We start from the raw sequence: 17185 nt of genomic DNA, 5'->3' as shown, positions 1-17185 counted from the left end.
AGGTATCCCCATTCCCCTAATACGTGTTCCCCTTCAGTTGGTATAACCCAGATGACCAAACTAATCGATAATGAACAACAGGAATCGATCACATCATCATCCAGCTCAAGACTTCCCGATATTTTGTGTAACCTTTATTTAGGAAAGTAAATCAGATAAGAACAAATTACTATTTACAATGACGGCCTACACCGGCCGAACCCGGAAGTCGCTGGGCCAATTGTGCGCCGCCCTATGGGGCTCCCAATCACGGCCGTTTGTGATACAGTCTGTTTTATTTTATTGACACGAAATCTACAAAGCTTTTGTAATGTGAGGTGAGCAATAGCCAATGAGAGCTCGCCAGAGAAGAAGCCAGTGAGATTACTTATTTTGCATCACCCATAACGCGTAGACTATAGAAAAGGAGCGATTACTACCGCTAGTATACTTTTGCACTTGCCTTTAATCAAAGCCACATTGTCAAATCGCTACAGCTCTGAAGTTCACAAACAATGTTATTAAATTCTAAATGTTGGCTAGGTATTTCAACTCTGGCCAGCGTGAATGTCTGACTGAAAATATGTCAGGCTGCTTTGAGCCACTGCTCCTTGCAGCTACATTAAATAACACAATTGTTTTCTTGAGACAGCTTGGTATCGACAATCCTCAACACCAAGTGAAGAATCTTGCAGCGTGTGATATCAGAGCCCAAAATCAATATTGACTCATTGGAGATTCACCATAAATATTAGCTTATGTAAGTAGGGCAATTTGTTTAATTTCCTCTTAGCATGCTGAGAAAGTATTCTACATTTGAATATTTATGGACAAATCTAAAGCTCAGACACAGACAGCAGATATTACATTTTCATAGTATAATTTTTATTTGGTTTAATCCCAAACTGAGAAAACAACTGAAACGGTGTGTCAACATGAAACTTTAAAAACTTGATCAGTGCATTATTTATTATTGGAGCATCTCTGTAAACAGAATTGAACACAAATCCCCCTGATTGTCAAATACAAGAGGCATAAGTTCCAAACTGTGGCACAAGTATGTTGGTTTCGTTTTAAAACAAAATGTCTCTATTGAGTGAATTCAAGAGAGACAAAGGCATACAACGTTAAAACATAGCTATAACTATATAGCGTATGTTTTATGCATGAATTATAACTAGTGTATCCGCTAACCGCGTTCCCAGCGGGAACGACTCGATATTAGTGTATTTGCAAGCAACACATATTGCACCCCAAGCCCGTTATTTTACTTTGTTCTTCCACTGGATCCTCTTCAGACGTTCATGGAAAGAAGGAGGAACTGAAAAGACAAACGTTATTTCATAATCAAAAGCAAATCATGTCTTGGTGGGCACATCACACCAGATGGAATTTTACAGTGGAAACATATTATACAAAATGTAATGTTCATATTATACAATGTTTATTATACCTGCAGTATGTTCATGTTGACCTGACCTGTCTTGCTTTGGTCCAATGCTTGGAAAACCCCTGGGGGAGGACAAATATATATATTTTTGTCAACAACCAATATAACATTGGGTATGTCCAACAACTCCAAAGCACTAAACATCTTGAGTGTTTACTTGTTCCATGAAAATGCAAGTTATTTGAGCAGATATATCCCATAAGGTGGTACAGTCCCTTTATACTCACTGAACATATTTTCCAGGCGGACGATGCAGGTGAGGTAGTCATCAAAGTCGATGTCATAGTTCTCGTCAGCGAACCTCAAGCCAAGCAGCTGGAGGAGCTTAGTGTTCAGATGCATGCCTTGGATGGTGGAGACAGAATGTTACTAGTTAGGCTCTGATTCACACCTAAAGTCACACTTTTGTCTTTCTGCCCCCCCTGAAATGTCTTCTTGAGAAAGTGTGGGAGTACTCACAGAGAAAGAGAACTTCAAGATCAAAAGACAGGATTCAACACTAGCATTCTACCATTGAGATATGACCTTCTATGCAGGCATTCTGTGCTAACCCCATGTACCACGCTGTAGTCTCTCACCTGCTGCTTTCAGAGCTATGCGGAGCTCATAGGAGGACATCTTCCCTGACCGGTCCGTGTCATAAGAAATGAAGAGCATCTGCAACCAACACCATAGACATCGTTATCACCTCCACACACATGTTCAATATTAAATTGACATCATATGCTATTGTATAACAATGTATATGATATTGTAACTGACAGCAACATGTTGTCATGCTGTACTTACAATCCATTTCTTCATCTTTTCCCAGAAGACCTTGAACTCCTGAAACTCAAGCTGCCCTGAATTGTCAACCTGGATTGATCTGTCAAGGCAAATAACGTACATGACCAAAAGTATGTGGACACATGCTCGTCAAACATCTCATTCCAAAATCATGGGCATTAATATTGAGTTGGTCCCCAATTTGCTGCTCTAACAGCCTCCACTCTTCTGGGAAGGCTTTCCACTAGATGTTGGAACATTACTGCGGGAACTTGCTTCCATTCATCTATAAGGCACTGATGTTGGCCGATTAGTCCTGGCTCGCAGTCGGCGTTCCAATTCATCCCAAAGGTGTTCGATGGGGTTGAAGTCAGGGTTCTGTGCAGACCAGTCAAGTTCTTCCACACGATTGACAAAACATTTCTGTATGGACCTCGCTTTGTGCACAGGGGCCTTGTCATGCTGAAACAGGAAAGGTCCTTCCCCAAACTGTTGCCACAAAGTTGGATACACAGAATTGTCTAAAATGTCATTGTAGGTTGTAGTGTTAAGATTTGCCTTCACTGGAACTAAGAGGCCTAACCCGAACCATGAAAAACAGCCCCAGACCATTATTCCTCTTCCACCAGACTTTACAGTGGGCACCTGCCAAACCCAGATTCATCCATCAGACTGCCAGATGGTGAAGCGCGATTCATCACTCTAGAAAACACGTTTCCACTGCTCCAGAGTCCAATGGTGGTGAGCTTACATCACTTCAGCTGAAGCTTGGCATTGCGCATGGTGATCTTTGGCTTGTGTTCAGCTGCTCGGCCATGGAAATTTATTTCATGAAACTCCAGACGAACAGTTTTTGTGCTGACGTTGCTTCCAGAGGCAGTTTGGAACTCGGTAGTGAGTGTTGCAACAGAGGACAGACAATTTTTTACGCGCTTCAGCACTCGGCGGGTCCCATTCTGTGAGCTTGTGTGGCCTACCACTTCCCGGCTGAGCCGTTGTTGCTCCTAGACGTTTCCACTTCACAATAACAGCACTTACAGTTGACCAAGGCAACTCTAGCAGGGCAGAAATTTGACGAACTGACTTGTTGAGTCACTGAGCTCTTCAGTAAAGCCCTTCTACTTCCAATGTTTGTCTATGGAGATTACATGACTGTGTGCTTTATTTTATGCACCTGTCTGCAACAGTGTGGGTGAAATAGCTAAATCCCCTAATTTGAAGGAATGTCCACATACTTTTGTATATATAGTGTACATTGTAAAAGCATGAATCCAGTAATGCATTTTTCCAAAGCCTCATTATAGGCGTTTAGGAGAGGTGAAGGATACATCCATCAGGTTGATGATGCTGTGGCAGGTGTTGAGACTCAGACCGTCAAACTTGATCTCTCTCCCTGAAGGAAAAGAGAGGAACATCATATCACATTCCTGAAATAGTCATGACAATATTATAGGATCTGTAATCCATGAAAGTATAACCTCACAGACCTAGAGTGTGCAAGTAATTTAGCTTTAAAGAGTCAAGAGTCAAACAATGTGCGTGTGGATGTGTATTCAAGTGGCATTCGTTGAATTGCTCTTTATGCTAACGTCTGAGTTGTAATAACACACAATGGATGGAACTTTTAAGAGGGCTGCTTACTCCTGCTAAGTACTCCATTCAACACCTGCTGAAGCTCCCTGGCAGAGATGGCCTGGTCCTAAGGAGAAGACACAATAGACAAAATATGATATTCTGGCTATGACTAATGAGTGGCGCACACGTTTCAAAGTTCATTCGCCACAGGACACAACAGGTGCAAAACAGTACAGTGAAATGTTGTACATTGAGAGCTCTTTCAGGTCAGTGCCAGTACCTTATTCAATGTGTAGGGGTACTGGAGTGGTTGAGGTGGGTTTATACATAAAAAGTGACTGGTTGTAGGATATACATGTAAACAGGGCTGAAAAGTGACTGGTAGCAGGAATATATAAATACGTATGGTAATATACAGTACTGATGATAATATATACATGTAAACAGGAGTAACAGTGACCAGTAGCAGAAATAGATAGATACTAATGGTAATCAATAATCAATTAAGCGCAGCGTAAATGGTAGTAATAAATCAAATCAATAATAGGTAGGTGTGAGGGGGTGTAAGTGTGTGCCATCAATAATGAGTGTTGAGTGTGTGAGTGAGGCTGTATGCGAGTGTGTGTGTGTGAGAAAGAGTGACAGTGAAGGTGTGTGTGTCAGAGTGGGTAGAGTGTGTGGATCGTCTGTGGGAGTGGGATATTGTAAGAGGGAGAGCTGTAGTTGTTAGCCATTTAACAGTCTTATGGCCAGGGGATGCAACATTACTGTATTCCTTTCGACATGCTTATAGTATCGGAATCAGTGACATTGCCAGTTCAGCAGAGACAGCTCTCCTCATTTCTTAGAAGATTTTCATTTTCTTACCGAACCAGCAATCTTTTCAAACATTCTCCTCAGTCCCTTCTCCTCATCCGTCTCCTCCTCTGGTAGACTTGGCATTGGAGGCTGAGAGATACATCACAATACATCATCAACAGGAAGTACAGAGCGTCTCAGCGTTGCAGTTTTGTGATATTCAACAGCAGAGTACTTACATCTGGCAAATCAGCATCTACTGTGTTACCCATCTCCCTGTTGATGACAACATCCCGTGATTAGCTTTCTCAAGTCACAAACATTAACTTGTCCAGCACATCTTACATTGAACGACAATTTAGGCTACATGCCATATTAAAAGTCAAATACATCTTAGCGTAGATCGGCTACAGCCATCAAGTGCTTTCATTCAAACTTTCCCTTAACCAACTATCTGCTGGAAACTAATACTGATTCACAGGCAATACTCCCAACCGTAAATATCATACATGGTTCCGGCTGCCTTCTCCGAGAAGATGCGTATGATGAAGTCGGCCTCGTCGTGGGGCTGGAAGGTGGTGGGCACCAGCAGGTAGTTCCCTGGGGGCAAGGTGAAGCGCTCGGAGATCTCCCTCACGTTGATGTAGGTCTTACTGCGAGCCTTGGACCCATTGTAGCGGAAGAAGTCTTTCCCCAGATGGTCCTCATCTGCAGGGGCCTGAGGGAGAAGAGAGAGGGAGGGACATGTTTTTAGAGACCCTTCAAATAACGAATGACTAACTTTGTGATGAACAAAATAACTGTTACTATAGGTAGCATGTACTAGGAAATTGAAAACCAATGTATTCCTATTGTTTGTGCATATGGTCTCTTGCATGTAGTGTCTCTAACCTCGTAAAGAGCAAAGCCGATGGTTTGCAGGTCCAGTCCCTCTTTCCTCAGCGCACGGCGGTTCTTCTGCATCAGAGCGATGACCACGCTGCACTTATCATTATTATCGTCAGCATGCAGCAGGGTCAGCTTGAACTGAGGGTTGGTCCAAAATGTATCTGGGGGAAAACAGGTTTAAATGGTTGTATTACTGCTGGGCTGGAACAAAAAGCCTATATACACTATCTGGCATTCCAGAATCAGGGTTGGCCACTTCTGGCACAGTGGATTCATCAAAGATACAATTGGCATTCCTTTTATCTCAGTCATCAAACTTTGTATGAACCAAGCTGACTGTCACATTGTGAGGCTCAGACGTTCAGATAGAAATGTACTGTGTAGAATATATATGTTAATCATGTATAATAGGGAATCAAGTCAAGTCTATTCATTACATTTCTGTCTGCAACCTTGTCCTCTCACCTATGAAGTTTCTGCAGCCGCCTGCGGTGGAGCCCCGGATCCAGTTGCCCTCAAACATGTTCACCTCCCACTTCCGCTTGGTGTCATCCGTCAGAGAGTCCGGCGTCAGGTTGCAGATCTCTATCTTGTCGTAGTTGGCCTTGAAGTCCTCAAACTCCATCCTGAAACAAGCAACCATTTTGATTCAGAAAAGGCTTCACTGTATACAGGATTGGACCCAGACCTTGTCCGGTAACTGTTCAGGGCCACTGGAAAACCTATTGCTGTTGAACATGCGGGATGTAGTGCCAGATGTAAAACTAAATCTATTAAAATCGCTGTTGTTACTAACCAGAATTCACCATCATCCATGGAGTTCTGAAGAATGCGTTTTTTCTCAGAACTGTCGATTACATTCCACTCCCTAGACCTGAAAGAGAGAAAACAGATAACAGAATAACCATGTTCCCATAATGCGCGTAGTGTATGCTACTTTTTATTCCTACTCATCTCAGCAACGCCTGATAGAAATTAACCGCACTCACTCGTCACTCCAGGCACCGTTCCATTCCACCTGTCCCCAAGGGTTCCTGATCCGGATCAGCTTGACCTTTTTCCCTCTGTAGTTAACCTCCTCAAGGCCTGTGATGGAGTAGGCGTGTCCCTTCACCAGTCCTGAAGCTGTCTGGGCCTCTGACTCAGCAGAGCTGGTGATCTGGAGAGAGGAAAAATCACAATCTGTATCTGTCACCAAAGACCAGGACTGTCTCTCAGACATGGACCCGTATTCACAAAGTGTCTCGTAGTAGTAGGAGTGCAGATCTAGGATCAGGTCCATCCTGTCTATATTATCTTATTAGTTGTGATCTAAAAGACAAAAACTGATCCTATATCTGACCGGCACTCCTATTCTGAGACGCTTTGGAAATACAGGACCTGGTGTCTAAGGACCCCATGTATAATGGTCTTCCATTGAAACTGGTCTGGAGGCCCTTACGTCGATAGAGCAGCCCATCATTGAGCCTCTGTCATAGGCCTTCTTCATGATGTTGAAGAGGTCGGTTGGAGCGCTTTTGGTCTCGTACGTCTCCCCAACGCCGCCGGTGAAGTCCTCCATGGCCTCTAGGGTAGAGCCTCCCTTCAGGGACTCATAGCTCCCGTTCAACCTGACAAGACAAGGAATGGAATGGGTTAACTGGGGATACAACGGGCATCAAATAGCAGGCATTTGAAAATTAACCCAAGCTTTGCAGCTAGTGTACTGCATGCATTTGGTGAAAAATTGGTTGCAATCATCCAATGCTCATGTTTTACATGAACTACACACTATCAAGCAAACATGACAATAATTGTACAAAACACCTATTTTAGTTTGCATAAATGTTATACCTGTACTTTTCAAAGTTTACAAGTTACACATACTTGGCATAGGCCTTCTCCAGCAGTGCGCTCCAAAACTCGTTGTTGGAGGCAGAGTGGAGCAGCACCAGGCGGTTCCTCACAGCAGGCAGTCGGTCATCCACCACCACGTCCAGCCATCTGTTGTGCTGCCAGAACTGAGGGGAGAGACATGTCAGACTATACTTACGGATGACTCCCTTCAACTAAAGAATTGTGTAATCACTGATGTCAATAGAGTAAGTACGATGTAACAATTAACAGGTAAGACTCAAACATTCGGTGAATAATGTAATATTGTCATATAGATAAAATGCAATGTTCTGTCAATACATGTGAAGGGGCAGTTGATAGCTGTGTAGAGGGCGAGTCTACCTGGAAGTGGAAGATGCCGGCGTAACTGCGGTCAAAGCCCTGGTCGTTGGGCACCACTCTGGTCAGGGTCTCTTTATGGAGGGTCAGAGAGGCAATGGCCGCCAGGAGCCAGCAGTCCCCTGGGTGAAAAACATGTGATGAGTCAGGACCTACACACTGAAAGCCATGGACATAACCTCCCGCCTTAGCTGTCGTATGTAATGCTATAGAGTCTAAGTCTTCAACTCAAGGCCCGGGGGCCACATCAGGCCCACAATCTGCTTTCTTGTGGTCCCCAGACAAATATCTCATTGTTATTTCTAGTGTTTGGATATCGATTTATGATCTACGATTCGTATCATATAAGAAGTACCATGTATACAAACCTAGTGCTCCTTGACATATGTCTGTCCTATCAGCCCCACCAACGATGAATTCAGGATTCTCACAAAGTTCCTGTAAAAGAATAGGAGCAGGTATAAGTGGCTTATTGACAGTGGAGAAACAGGTTTAAAAAGGAGATGGGGTTTGGAGTGACTCTGCCGTTTCGGGAAGGTGTGTTCACATTCCTGGCTTCTTAAATCAGTCAAAGTCCCCAGTCACTGGGACGCGGAAACACAGAGAGACGGTACAGCTATTCATTCACAAGGATCAACCAAGAGAGAAATGCTTAAGGATCACAAAAAAGGATCTTAGTTGGATATTTCCCATTTTAGTCACTAATGTTACAGGGAGAGATGGTTTTCTTAAGAGGTTTGAGGTATGCTAGTTTTAATAGTTGATCACAGATCTTAATAGTTACACATTGCAGTATCAACCTTGGCAAGGCACTTAATCTCAATGGCGTTGTGTGGTCAGCGGTATGTATTGAAATGCACAGTGTAAATGTTTCTGTGGACATATAATGAGTAAAAACTGATTAGCGTAAGCTCTTAAGATTAGCTAACTTCTCTGAGCACATAGCCTGACAACCACCACTCCCAGCAACGTCAGAGAGAAACCATTCAGCGCAGGCTTCAAGGCTACATTCCAGAAGACTGTGCCCTACACGTGAGACAGGCACGTACAGTATCTCCAGCTTCAAATGTGTACATAGGACATTTTAAAGTTTCAAGCGAAACACTGCAGAAAGGGAATTAGATATTAGCCAGATAAAAGTATCGGCTAATACATTCCTTTCTTGCAGAACTGGTTTTAAAGGGATGGTTGGATAAAAGCTTGTCCTCAACAGACAGAACTGGCTTGGACTTGAGTGTTTGATATATGTATTTTTTTATTTTTTTATTTGACCTTTATTTAACTAGGCAAGTCAGTTAAGAACAAATTCTTATTTAATGACAGCCTAGAAACAGCGGGTTAACTGCCTTGTTCAGGGGCAGAACGACAGATTGTTACCTTGTCAGCTCAGGGATTCGATCTTGCAACCTTTCAGTTACTAGTCCAACGCTCTAACCACTAGGCTACCTGCCGCCCCTATAATGTGAATAAGGTAAATATAAGGATTCTATACTTTAACATTGCAAAGTGTCTTGCCTTCAGAACAAATTAGCACAATCTACCTAAACAGAGACCCCATCCAGGCCATTCACTCTCAACGATCAACTGCAAATGTTCTAATTACACTGTAATTACTGTATTCTTTCAGTCACATTAACTCCCTCGGAGTAGACCCTTTGTACTCTAGCTTACATACCCCAGGTCTCTTCCATTCAAAGTTGATGGGCACGCTCTGGCTGTAGTAGAGGGATGAGTCGCAAGCAGGGAAGTCTGGGTCCTCAAACAGTTTCTTCTTCTGTAGACACTCCTGCCTCAGCTGCTCAAATGTCTTCCCATCCGCTTGGGTGCTGATGGACTTGGCGGGCATCTTGAGGGCTCAGACTAAAGGGGAAACTTGGGAGAGATGGAGAAGGACAGTGTGTGTGTGTGTGGGGGAGAGATGTCCCTTGTTTGTGAGCAGTGACAGAGACTGGGAGAGAGAGCGGTGTTGGGTGTTTTGCAAATCCTGTTTCTTTGATGTGTATGTGGTTTGGATGGAGTGACAAGCCTGTCAAGCAGGTGGGTAGATAGGTACACACCCTCCTGACAAACTGGTTTGTTCATTCCCACGGCAACACACCTTACCTCACCCACTTTCCCTGCCCAACTGGCTGTTACTCCTCACTCTCTGATATAGGAGTTCATTATAGAATGTGTTCAAGAATGTCAGGTTTTTAGGTAGTGACAGATTTGTCATCACTGCTAACATGTTATGCATATTTGAAGTGGAACAGCACAAGTTCAAGTTTTAGATCTTAAAGATCAGGATCATTTTGTGGAGAAATAGTTATTTAAAAATAAAGCCATTTAAAAATTAAAAATCTCAATTACAAATAGAAGGCTGATATGAACAGAAAATGTCTGTCAACTAACGAGTATCCATTTGTTTTATCTTTACCATTATAGATATGAAGCCATATAAAACACTCCAAAGTCCCGATCTTTCTCTTAACTTTATCAATTCATCTTCACCCGCAAACATGCAACAGGGTGCCATCTCTCTTGAAAAATAAAAACCAGGTACAGCCAGTCAAGAGATTACAAAAATATATTTACACTTCTTAGCATATTACAAATAATGCCACTGACAGAATGGTAAAGAAACAAAGTAGAGTTGTCATTCTTTCCCTGTGACTACTCTCATATTGGTCGCAGTTCAGCATTTCATAGCATGCCAACATTCTCAGTTAGTGGTGATGACGTTTAACAACTGTATGAGGACAAATCCTGGGGAGATGCTGATTTTTAAACAACTCAAGTAATCAAATAGCCAGAGACCCATTTTTTTTTAGATCAATGTGAATTTTGTGCGTGACCGAATAAAACAGGTGTTGACCCTCAAGGCACTAGACCCAAAATGCAATCCTCATCCGGAACCATGCCAAGCTAACATTCTACCTGGAAACTCTACTTAGATGTGAATTTATTGGAAATATTTGGGAAACTTGAAAAGTTATGAGGTCTCACTAGTAGAACCCATCAGGTAGTTCTTGGTGAAAATGCCATAAATCAAAAAGTTATTTCCAATGAATCTACCCTCTTACATGTACAGTTGAAGTCTGAAGTTTACATATACTTTAGGTTGGAGTCATTAAAACTCATTTTCAACCATTCCACAAATATCTTGTTGACTAACTATAATTTTGACAAGTCGGTTAGGACATCTACTTTGTGCATGACACAAGTAATTTTTCCAACAATTGTTTACAGACAGACGATTTCACTTATCACACTGTATCATAATTCCAGTGGGTCAGAAGTTTACATTCACTAAGTTGACTGTGCCTTTAAACAGCTTAGAAAATTTCAGAAAATGATGTCATGGCTTTAGAAGCTTCTAATAGGCTAATTGACGTCATTTGAGTCAATTGGAGGTACCTGTGGATTATTTCAAGGACTACCTTCACACTCCGTGCCTCTTTGCTTGATATCATGGGAAAATCAAAAGAAATCAGCCAAGACCTCAGAAAAAAATTGTAGACCTCCACAAGTCTGGTTCATCCTTGGGAGCAATTTCCAAATGCCTGAAGATACCACGTTCATCTGTACAAACAATAGTACGCAAGTATAAACACCATGGGACCGCGCAGCTGTCATACCGCTCAGGAAGGAGACGCGTTCTGTCTCCTAGAGATGAACGTGCGAAAAGTGCAAATTGAGAAAAAAAAAGTGCAAAACGAGTCCTATATCGACATAACCTGAAAGGCTGCTCAGCAAGGAAGAAGCCATTGCTCCAAAACCGCCATAAAAAAGACAGTCTACGGTTTGCAACTGCACATGGGGACAAAGATCATACTTTTTGGAGAATTGTCCTCTGGTCTGATGAAACATTTAAAAAATAGAACTGTTTGGCCATAATGACCATCGTTATGTTTGGAGGAAAAAGGGGGAAGCTTGCAAGCCAAAGAACACCATCCTAACCTTGAAGCACGGGGGTGGCAGCATCATGTTGTGGGGGTGCTTTGCTGCAGGAGGAACTGGTGCACTTCACAAAATAGATATTGAAGCAACATCTCAAGACATCGGTCAGGAAGTTAAAGCTTGGTCGCAAATGGGTCTTCCAAATGGACAATGACCCTAAGAAAACTTCCAAAATTGTGGCAAAATGACTTAAGGGCAACGAAGTCAAGGTATTGGAGTGGCTATCACAAAGCCCTGACCTCAATCCTATAGAAAAGTTGTGGGCAGAACTGAAAAAGCATGTGCGAGCAAGGAGGCCTAGAAATCTGACTCAGTTGCGCCAGCTCTGTCAGGTGGAATGGGCCAAAATTCACCCAATTTATTGTGGGAAGCTTGTGGAAAGCTTGTGGAAGGCTACCCGAAATGTTTGACCCAAGTTAAACAATTTAAAGGCAATGGTACCAAATACTAATTGAGAGTATGTAAACTTCTGACCTACTGGGAATGTGATGTGACAAAATTTAATCACTCTATTATTCTGACATTTCACATTCTTAAAATAAAGTGGTGATCCTAAATGACCTAAGACAGGAAATTTTTACTTTTAAATGTCAGAAATGGTGAAAAACTGAGTCTAAATGTATTTGGCTAAGGTGTATGTAAAACTTCTGACTTCAACTGTAACTTCTCATTTTGGCATTGTGGATATAAGCATCAAAATAAAACCAAGTAATTTTTTAGTATGTTCAGATTAACATCTCTTTTCTACTCAGAGATCTTGTCAAAAACAACCTCGAGTGGGCAATTTTAGCAAGTGACCTTTTGACCTGAAATTATACCTCTCTGTAATTGGCTTAGGGAAGATAACATGTATGTCTCCATGGTGACCATGTCTGAGATGAGACCCTCCAGACACAGGGTTCAATTCTTGGACCGACTCTCTTCTCTGTATACATCAATGAGGTCGCTCTTGCTGCTGGTGAGTCCCTGATCCACCTCTACGCAGACGACACCATTCTGTATACTTCCGGCCCTTCTCTGGACACTGTGTTAACAACCCTCCAGGCAAGCTTCAATGCCATACAACTCTCCTTCCGTGGCCTCCAATTGCTCTTGAATGCAAGTAAAACTAAATGCATGCTCTTCAACCGATCGCTGCCTGCACCTACCCGCCTGTCCAACATCACTACTCTGGACGGCTCTGACTTAGAATACGTGGACAACTACAAATACTTAGGTGTCTGGTTAGATTGTAAACTCTCCTTCCAGACCCATATCAAACATCTCCAATCCAAAGTTAAATCTAGAATTGGCTTCCTATTTCGCAACAAAGCATCCTTCACTCATGCTGCCAAACATACCCTTGTAAAACTGACCATCCTACCAATCCTCGACTTTGGCGATGTCATTTACAAAATAGCCTCCAATACCCTACTCAACAAATTGGATGCAGTCTATCACAGTGCAATCCGTTTTATCACCAAAGCCCCATATACTACCCACCATTGCGACCTGTACGCTCTCGTTGGCTGGCCCTCGCTTCATACTCGTCGCCAAACCCACTGGCTCCATGTCATCTACAAGACACTGCTAGGTAAAGTCCCCCCTTATCTCAGCTCGCTGGTCACCATAGCATCTCCCACCTGTAGCACACGCTCCAGCAGGTATATCTCTCTAGTCACCCCCAAAACCAATTCTTTCTTTGGCCGCCTCTCCTTCCAGTTCTCTGCTGCCAATGACTGGAACGAACTACAAAAATCTCTGAAACTGGAAACACTTATCTCCCTCACTAGCTTTAAGCACCAACTGTCAGAGCAGCTCACAGATTACTGCACCTGTACATAGCCCACCTATAATTTAGCCCAAACAACTACCTCTTTCCCAACTGTATTTAATTTTAATTAATTTATTTATTTTGCTCCTTTGCACCCCATTATTTTTTTATTTCTACTTTGCACATTCTTCCATTGCAAAACTACCATTCCAGTATTTTACTTGCTATATTGTATTTACTTTGCCATCTTGGCCTTTTTTGCCTTTACCTCCCTTCTCACCTCATTTGCTCACATTGTATATAGACTTGTTTATACTGCATTATTGACTGTATGTTTGTTTTTACTCCATGTGTAACTCTGTGTCGTTTTATCTGTCGAACTGCTTTGCTTTATCTTGGCCAGGTCGCAATTGTAAATGAGAACTTGTTCTCAACTTGCCTACCTGGTTAAATAAAGGTAAAATAAAAAAATAAAAATAAAGACAACAGTATTTTAAAACAAAACTAAACAGACAGGCCAGACAAAACAAAATGTCTACTGTCCATGTTTTTCTTGCGCCGTTCCCGTCACCAGAAGCAAGTTACAGGCCATGAACTGGACGTTGAGCACGTTGCTGGTGTTTCCCGTGTAGAGCCCCACCAGCTCGCTGGACGAGCTATCCGCGTGGGTCGTCCCATGGGAGTTTCGGATGTCCCACACCCTGACTGAGTTATCCATGGAAGAGGAGGCCACCAGGCTGCTGTCGGGGCTGAACGACAGGCTGGTGACACTGTCCGTGTGGCCCCTCAGGTCCTTGACCAGAGCGCCTGAGGCCAGGTCCCACAGCTTCACCCGCTGGTCCTCGCCCGCCGACGCCAGGTACTTCCCATTGGGCGCGAAAGCTACAGACAACACAGGGCCGCGGTGGCCTGTGAACAGGCGCACTGACGCCCCCTGCTGGGTACTCCAGAGGCGGACAGTTTTATCCGTGGAGCCTGTGGCTAGGTAGTTTGAGTTGGGGTGGAACTTGACACAGTCCACGTCTGCTAGGTGGCCGGCGTAGAGCCTCAGGGGGTATGTCCTGGAGAAGGTCCAGAGGCGGGCAGTGCGGTCGTGGGAGCCGCTGGAAAAGTAGAGGCTGCAGGGGCTGACGTCCACGTCCCAGACGGGGTAGGCGTGGCCCTGGTAGAGGGCAGTGTTGGTGAAGCTGCCTAGGTCCCAGTAGCGAATGGACGTGTCCTCCGAGCAGGACAGCAGGCCCGAGCTGTCTGTCAGGAAGGCCGTGCGGAACACCGGACCGCTGTGGCCACGCAGGGTCTTGATCTCGCTGCCCGAGCCGTCCTCTTCATCTGCCTGAACACAGGGGGGGAAAAGCGCATTGACATTTTCAGAGGAAACACCATTGTACTGCCTAGATATGTGAAAATGTCCCATAATTGTCAGCAGGGATACCAACATCTTAAAACAGACTATTTCTGTAAAATTCCTAACCAAAGAAAATCCTCTCACCTCCTCTTCCAGCACGTCGCATGCTAAGCGGATGTGTGACACGTCGGCCCGGTGTGGCCTGGCCTTCAGTTTCCTGGCCCTAAGGCTCCATAGCTTGACGGCCGAACTGTCGAACCCGGCGGCCAGCAGCTTGCTGTCGGCCGACACCTCTGCCGCGTTCAGCAGCTGCTCCGTGTGCTGGAAGGCGTAGAAGCACACGGTGGTGAGTGATGGTGGCCCCTCACGCACTTTCTTAATGCAGTCCTGCAGTGCCTCCAGGGCCACCTCGCTCTGCGGGATCCCTGTGGGGACATCCACCCCCCCCGCCTCCCCTCGCTCAGGGCCATCCGCTCCCGACCACGGGGAGGTAGAGTTGGGGGCCGTGGTGGCAGCCCCGGCGGCTCCCGCTCCCGTCGTCCCGTACAGCTGGTAGTCGATGCGTGGTGAGGAGGTGACCTCTACCTGGACGTGGGTGCTGAGGGCCCTACAGAGGGTACTGTTGTCTTCACTCTGCAGATAGCGTAACAAGTAACTGTAGGCCGGCTCCGTCAGGTTCACCACGTACTTGTGGTCGAGGAAGGCCAGGAGCTTAGGGTTGGCGTTGACATCCTGCTGGGTGAGGACGTGGCGAAGCTGCTCCACGGTGGAGCGCTGCTCGGTGTCTCCCAGGAAGAGGCCATGGAAGCGGCTGTAGAAGCCATCCACCGCCCCCTTCAAGCTGCAGCGCACCATGTCCAGGTGGAGATAAACGAAGAGCGGGAACAGGACGCAGCTCACCTCCTGGCCCCATGGCAACGCCGCTTCTGGACCGGAGAAAATAAACAAAGAGTAAGGCCACAATCTTATGCCCACAGTAACTAGCATAGCATTTACAATATATTGCTTCATACTAAGTGGTAAGCTAGTATAATGTTGCACAACAGCGTACATATCAGTCTCTACACAATTGTGAAGTACCTGAGAGAAAATTGCGTAGTCTGGAAAATTGGGTCTCGTACTGTTGAGGGTCAGCTTGACAAGGGGCAGCAGAGACAATGTTTGCACACCCCGACTCTGCCTGCACTGCTCAAAGAAAGAGAGACAATTAATAAGATTAGGTATACGAGTAATCACCATGAGTTGTTAATCACCTGTTAACACTCATCCTAAACTGAAAGATGATGCTTGAGCTTCTCAATAAGTAAGATTTGCTGAATCATGTCTGCAAAAATAGTTGGCATCATTCACCCATTCAATCTGTGATACTAGTTTCACTTGATTTGGTCACTGATCTTTGCATTTGAAACCGGCCAGCTGCCAATTCAAAGCCTCACCTGTGAGGTTGGCAGCCATCTCCTCTGCGGACTGGGACAGTTTAGCCCCCTTCAGGGAACTTTCAGTATCCACATACTGCCTCCGCTTCAGGTACTGAGCTACCGTGTACTGGATCTGCTCTGTGCGTACCCGCTTCATAACCTGGGAAAATACAAAACAGTATAGCAGCCTGGACAAAAGTAAAAGGCTTTACCTGTGCATTAAGACGTTGTTTAGCTGATGTAACCTACTGCATTGCATTAACATGTTAGTTAACTCATTACAAACACTGCTAGAAACTAGATAGTTATATTTATAGCTTCCTGGGATTACATTGAACCACGAGTAATTCACTTCAGTGCTGTTGGAGAAGATAAAAATGGGCTATATGACTAGCTAACACTTGTCAACGCAACCACTCAACAAAACTGCTAGCCAGTGTTAGCAAGGGTCGCTATGGAAACTTGGGAGAATGTCCGTACAAGTGAGAAACAAATGCACTGGTAAAAGTACGCACCAAACAGCTTAAGCAAAGAGTATTTATTGCAGTCCTGTCATTAGCAAAATAACGTTAGCCAGCAGCTAAAGTTAGCTAAACTAGGCCCTTCGAACTTTAAGCGGGTTTAGCGAAAAACATCTCAACAACATCATGGCCACTCACTGCATATCGTGCTGATATTCTTCCTTGTCAGTTACAGCTATTAAGGAAATTTAATTTAAGCAATGTGATTTGTTCTTATCACAAATATCCCGCTGCCTTTCGTAGCAACCCCATCATCATGTATGTCCACCCCTTCCATCAAATAGCAGCTCGTTCTCATCTTGGAGTCATCGATTGATCGACTCATCTTGCCTGAATGTGATGGCAGGAAATCTATATCGTGTTCTGTTTACTGCCAACCAAAACACAACAACTAGCTACTTGCAAAAGGCAATCCATTTACAATCAGTAATAGTGTAATTTTAATTGAAGGGATTATTCATAAATGACAATGCTATTCGTAAAAAATGCATTAGTGTTCAAACAAATGTTTTCAATGGCACGATCTAGTGGACCAAC

The 17185-nt window shown here is 44.1% G+C and overlaps 2 protein-coding genes across 2 annotated transcripts; both read right to left on the bottom strand.

Annotated features, from left to right (window-relative positions):
• Positions 1–842: 842 nt before the first annotated feature.
• On the bottom strand, positions 843–9682 carry LOC109865964 (calpain-9-like). Its single transcript, XM_020454480.2, has 19 exons — positions 9348–9682; positions 8041–8110; positions 7676–7794; positions 7325–7458; positions 6900–7068; positions 6448–6617; positions 6255–6332; positions 5924–6084; positions 5462–5619; positions 5080–5288; positions 4810–4846; positions 4640–4720; positions 3839–3896; positions 3526–3590; positions 2219–2287; positions 2008–2086; positions 1657–1773; positions 1433–1491; positions 843–1300 (listed from the first exon to the last, which is right to left on the bottom strand). Exons 1-19 carry the CDS (start codon positions 9516–9518, stop codon positions 1274–1276), a joined length of 2031 nt encoding a protein of 676 aa, XP_020310069.1. The 5' UTR covers positions 9519–9682; the 3' UTR covers positions 843–1273.
• Positions 9683–12175: 2493 nt separating this feature from the next.
• LOC109865774 (TAF5-like RNA polymerase II p300/CBP-associated factor-associated factor 65 kDa subunit 5L) lies at positions 12176–16969 on the bottom strand. Its single transcript, XM_020454209.2, has 6 exons — positions 16787–16969; positions 16146–16287; positions 15790–15894; positions 14854–15635; positions 13850–14697; positions 12176–12507 (listed from the first exon to the last, which is right to left on the bottom strand). Exons 2-5 carry the CDS (start codon positions 16282–16284, stop codon positions 13900–13902), a joined length of 1824 nt encoding a protein of 607 aa, XP_020309798.1. The 5' UTR covers positions 16285–16287; positions 16787–16969; the 3' UTR covers positions 12176–12507; positions 13850–13899.
• Between the last annotated feature and the right edge of the window lie 216 nt (positions 16970–17185).

This window comes from Oncorhynchus kisutch, linkage group LG20 (genome assembly GCF_002021735.2).
Source record: "Oncorhynchus kisutch isolate 150728-3 linkage group LG20, Okis_V2, whole genome shotgun sequence".
In the NCBI taxonomy this organism is placed as follows: Eukaryota; Metazoa; Chordata; class Actinopteri; order Salmoniformes; family Salmonidae; genus Oncorhynchus; species Oncorhynchus kisutch.
Note: the sequence above shows the minus strand (reverse complement) of the source record. Positions and strands in the feature narration are given on the sequence as shown.